At 32.4% G+C, this 4,319-nt stretch overlaps 1 protein-coding gene across 1 annotated transcript; it reads right to left on the minus strand.

Moving 5' to 3' along the window:
* Window positions 1–824: 824 nt before the first annotated feature.
* On the minus strand, window positions 825–4,319 carry LOC130976977 (probable 1-deoxy-D-xylulose-5-phosphate synthase, chloroplastic). Its single transcript, XM_057901963.1, has 10 exons — window positions 4,095–4,319; window positions 3,846–3,977; window positions 3,554–3,718; window positions 3,319–3,469; window positions 2,953–3,224; window positions 2,595–2,868; window positions 2,029–2,336; window positions 1,682–1,963; window positions 1,315–1,599; window positions 825–1,120 (listed from the first exon to the last, which is right to left on the minus strand). Exons 1-10 carry the CDS (start codon window positions 4,203–4,205, stop codon window positions 965–967), a joined length of 2,136 nt encoding a protein of 711 aa, XP_057757946.1. The 5' UTR covers window positions 4,206–4,319; the 3' UTR covers window positions 825–964.

Here is a 4,319-nt window from a genome sequence, read left to right on the forward strand (position 1 = left end):
TTAAAATAGTTGAAAATAGGTTGACTACAATTGATCAGATAATCTAAAAGTGGCATGTGTAACAGAATTAATATTTAGATTTAGTTAATATGTATTTTTATTTTTTAAGAATATATAATAAATTTATTAAAAAAAAATAAATATTTTTATTTAATAAATATAAAATAAATATATTTAATAAATATATTAAAAATTTAAATTTTTATATTTTTAATAAATTTTTTAATTTATAAATTTAATATATATCTGTAAAGTACAAACACAAAATAGATAATATAAAAGATTTTGCTTTAAATTTTTTTTCTGTAATTTTTTTTCATAGGTTGATCTTAACAAATTTAATGTTGGTGCAAATTTTGAGCTATGGGATAGAAATTTAAGTTTTGTTTTATCTCTTTACTATTATTTTGAATTAATATTTAATTTAGTCTTAAATTTATATGTAAATTTTATATTAGTCTCTAAAAATTAAATAAACACCACTTTTTTTTTTGTTTTGTATCACTCTTTTTGAGAGATGGTGTTTATTTACTTTTCTTCTCAAAGCTTTAATATGACATATTTTTAGATTATTTAAATTAAAAACTAAAATAACTTCATTTTATATATTTTGATGGAATATTTAGATATTTATATCAGTGTTTTATTAATGTCTGTATGCTAAAAATTATTCTAAAAACTAACATAAGTTATATTCACAAAATTTAAAAATTAAATAAAAATAATTAAAACTTTAAAATTAAATAAAGTGAAGTATATCAAAGAAAAAAAATAAGAATATAGATAACAAAGCACACATTGATAATCTTATTGTTCTACAACCCTAGCTTCAATGTCCACTGATATAATAATTCCCAATGCTAAACAACATTAAGATTTTACATTATTTTTGTATACATTATACAAGGGACATTAAGGCTAACAACATTTGTACAAAGTTGGAGATGATAAGGCATGGTAGATTTTATTTCATATTTATGATCTCAAGTGCTTCTCTTGTTTGTCCAAGGATTTTGAATACGGCCCCTGCTATGTGAGATGGTGTGAGACCAGCCAGAGATAATTGATCCGAAGGTGAACCATGGTCAATATAGCAATCAGGTAGAACCATTGGCCTCCACTGCATTTTAATATATACATTATTAATGTGTATTTTGTATTTTAATATATTAATAATATAATTGATAATTAAAAAATTAATTTTATCTTATTTAATATTTATTAATTATTAATAAAAAATAAATAAGATAAAATTTGATTTTTTTTTTTTGGTGAAACATTTTAGTATTATTATAATAAAGTATGCGTTGATACCTTCAAGTTTCCATCAAGAAGGCCATCAAGGGCCATGAACTGAGCAACATGAGAAGCAAATCCTCCGATGGATCCTTCTTCCACGGTGATCAATACCTCGTGAGATTTCACAAGGCTGCGAATGAGGGAGTGGTCCAACGGCTTGCAGAAACGTGCGTCCGCCACCGTCACATGCAAGCCGTGGAGTCCCAATAAGGATGCAGCGGCTAAACAGTTCTGAACAGCTGTTCCATAGCCCAAGAGGGCAACCCTTTCGCCTTCAATTAATACCCTACCTTTTCCAATCTGCTTAGGTTTCAGAACAAAGACATTAAATTGATTTGAAAATTAAAATAATTAGCTTCTACTCTTCATAATTCTCATTTACCTCGAGAGGAGTTCCTTTGTTCCCTGCTGGTAGTGCAACGCCAACACCATTCCCCCTCGGATAGCGGAAACAACTTGGTCTATCATCAATGGCGGCGGCAGTAGCAACCATGTGGAAGAGCTCAGCTTCATCAGACGGAGCCATCACCACCATGTTTGGGAGGCATGCCATGAAAGTTACATCGAATGAGCCGGAATGTGTAGGACCATCAGCTCCAACTAATCCAGCTCTATCCATAGCAAATCTTACCGGAAGATTCTGCAGATCCACATCATGCACCACCTATGGAACACAATACATTGAGTTATGAATCAATTTCAAAGCAACAACATGCTATGCTATGTTACCTGGTCATAAGCTCTCTGAATGAATGATGAGTATATTGCACAGAAAGGCTTAATGCCTTCACAAGCCAGACCAGCAGCAAATGTAACGGCATGCTGTTCTGCTATCCCGACATCGAAGCATCTTGATGGGAAGCGTTTATGGAAGAAATTTAAGCCAGTTCCACCTCCCATTGCAGCATGGATTGCAACTATGTCTTTGTCTGCTTCTGCTTCTGCAATCAAAGCTTCTGCAAAATAACTTGTGTATGACTCAGTTTTAGCCGTAGCCTTGAACTGTTTTCCAGTTGCAGGGTCAAACTTAGCAACACCTGCAAAATGAAATCAATCACAAATATTTTATGTTACTAAAGGATTATTGTTTTTTCTGCAGAATATTTAAGATACAATCCTCCAGTCTACTTCAATGTCTTCCTAATTCATTCCTGTTTTTATTAAGGCGAGGTGGGTGGCAATACATTGACATGCAAAGAATTTTATGTATGCAATCTCTAATGGCAGAGTGGAATTTATTAGTGTTAGGCTAAATGACCAAAAGGTGATAAATTCATTTGGCGAGTCTCCATTACCATGGTACTTGTCTGACGCTTTTTCTGCATAAGGATATCCACGACCTTTTTCTGTTATAACATGGATTAGCACAGGACCGGTTGTTTGAGTACTTTTGGTTTCTTTGAGAACGGAAATAAGATCATTTATATTATGACCATCAACAGGGCCAATGTAATAAAGTCCAAGCTCTTCGAATAGGGTGGATTTCGAGCCATTAATCATTCCGCGAGCATATTCATCAACTTTTGCAGCCAACTCATGCATGTGTCCGCCAATTTGTTTAGTTACACCCTGCGAAAAGATCACATTGAGTACATAATCAGTTTCACCAAAGCCAAATAAATATTTTTCATTAGTGACTTATAATTTGCTTACCTTTGCAACTTCTCTGAGATCTCTGAAAGGCCTACTTAATTGTAGTCTGTTGAGAGCACTACTCAACGCACCTACTGGTGGTATGGGTCCATCAAGAGTTGCAGTTGGGAGAGAGACCTGTTTATTGTCATTTAGTATAATAACCATGTCCGAATCAAGATATCCAGCATTATTCATTGCTTCATAAGCTTGGCCAGCGGTCATAGCACCATCGCCAATAACAGCAATTACAGTGTTTTTTTCTCCCTTCAAATCCCTCCCAACAGCCATTCCTATTCATACAATAATGAGATTTTCAAATTTCAATAGCATGGAAATTTCTATGTCAAATAGAAAATAGAAAATAGAAAATAGAAGAATTATTACCAAGTCCTGCTGATATGGTCGTTGAACTGTGACCCGTGCCGAAACAATCATATTCACTCTCAGACCTTTTGGTAAACCCACATAATCCATCTGTTTGCCTTATGGTATACATTTTATCCCTTCTACCAGTGAGAATTTTATGAAGATATGACTGAAAAATTCAATCAAAATGTTTGTTTATAAAGATGACCATTAAAAAAACAAATTTTAAAGAAAGAGTAAAATCAAACCATACTTGATGACCAACATCCCACAAGATTTTATCCTTAGGAGTATTGAACACATAATGTAGAGCAACAGTGAGTTCCACAACACCGAGGTTTGATCCTAAATGACCACCAGTTCTAGAAACATTGAAAATAAGGTCGGATCGCAACTCTTTTGCCAGTTGTTCCAATTCCTGTATAAATTGTTCGTATTATTTTAAGAATAATAAAATAATTTTATTTAATTTATGATTATTTTGTTATAAATTCATGCAGGGTAATTAAAATAAAATTAGATGGTTTGTTTAGATATTATTGTACCTTTGTAGAGAGATTTTTCATATGAATGGGATAGTTTATAGTGTCTAGTAGTGGTGTTGGTGGTCTCTGAGAATGATAATCTTCTGTGTCAGATAGTGATGCATGAACACCACACCATTTTTTTCTCCTCTTCTATAATAATGAATCAAAACCAAAAATTAAAAAGCAAAGAATGAAATTGGATAACTAGTGGAATACACTTTTAAGTAAGGAAACAAATAAACAACAAGAAAATAAGGATTTTCTAACCTGATTAAATCTATGTTGGGAATGATAAAATTGATTAACACCCCATTGAGACGACGATAATAATGATGTTGCATAGTGAAGAGGAGACGAGAATATACACAGAGAAGTCATTGTAGAACAACAACACTACTTAAAACTCTAAAAAAAATTGTCTAAAAAGACATGCACAACAAAGGGATCAATGATGTTGGGCATGCATATACATAAATACTAGTGAAACAGCAG

Source organism: Arachis stenosperma, chromosome 4, assembly GCF_014773155.1.
Source record: "Arachis stenosperma cultivar V10309 chromosome 4, arast.V10309.gnm1.PFL2, whole genome shotgun sequence".
Classification (NCBI taxonomy): Eukaryota; Viridiplantae; Streptophyta; class Magnoliopsida; order Fabales; family Fabaceae; genus Arachis; species Arachis stenosperma.

Excerpts from the sequence above, each read along its gene's own strand:
- LOC130976977 (XM_057901963.1), bottom strand. The coding sequence starts at position 4,205 with ATGACTTCTCTGTGTATATTCTCGTCTCCTCTTCACTATGCAACATCA. Across the intron at positions 2,869-2,952 it reads ATCTCAGAGAAGTTGCAAAG|GGTGTAACTAAACAAATTGG; the intron begins GTAAGCAAATTA and ends ATCTTTTCGCAG. Across the intron at positions 1,964-2,028 it reads TTCAGAGAGCTTATGACCAG|GTGGTGCATGATGTGGATCT; the intron begins GTAACATAGCAT and ends TGTGTTCCATAG.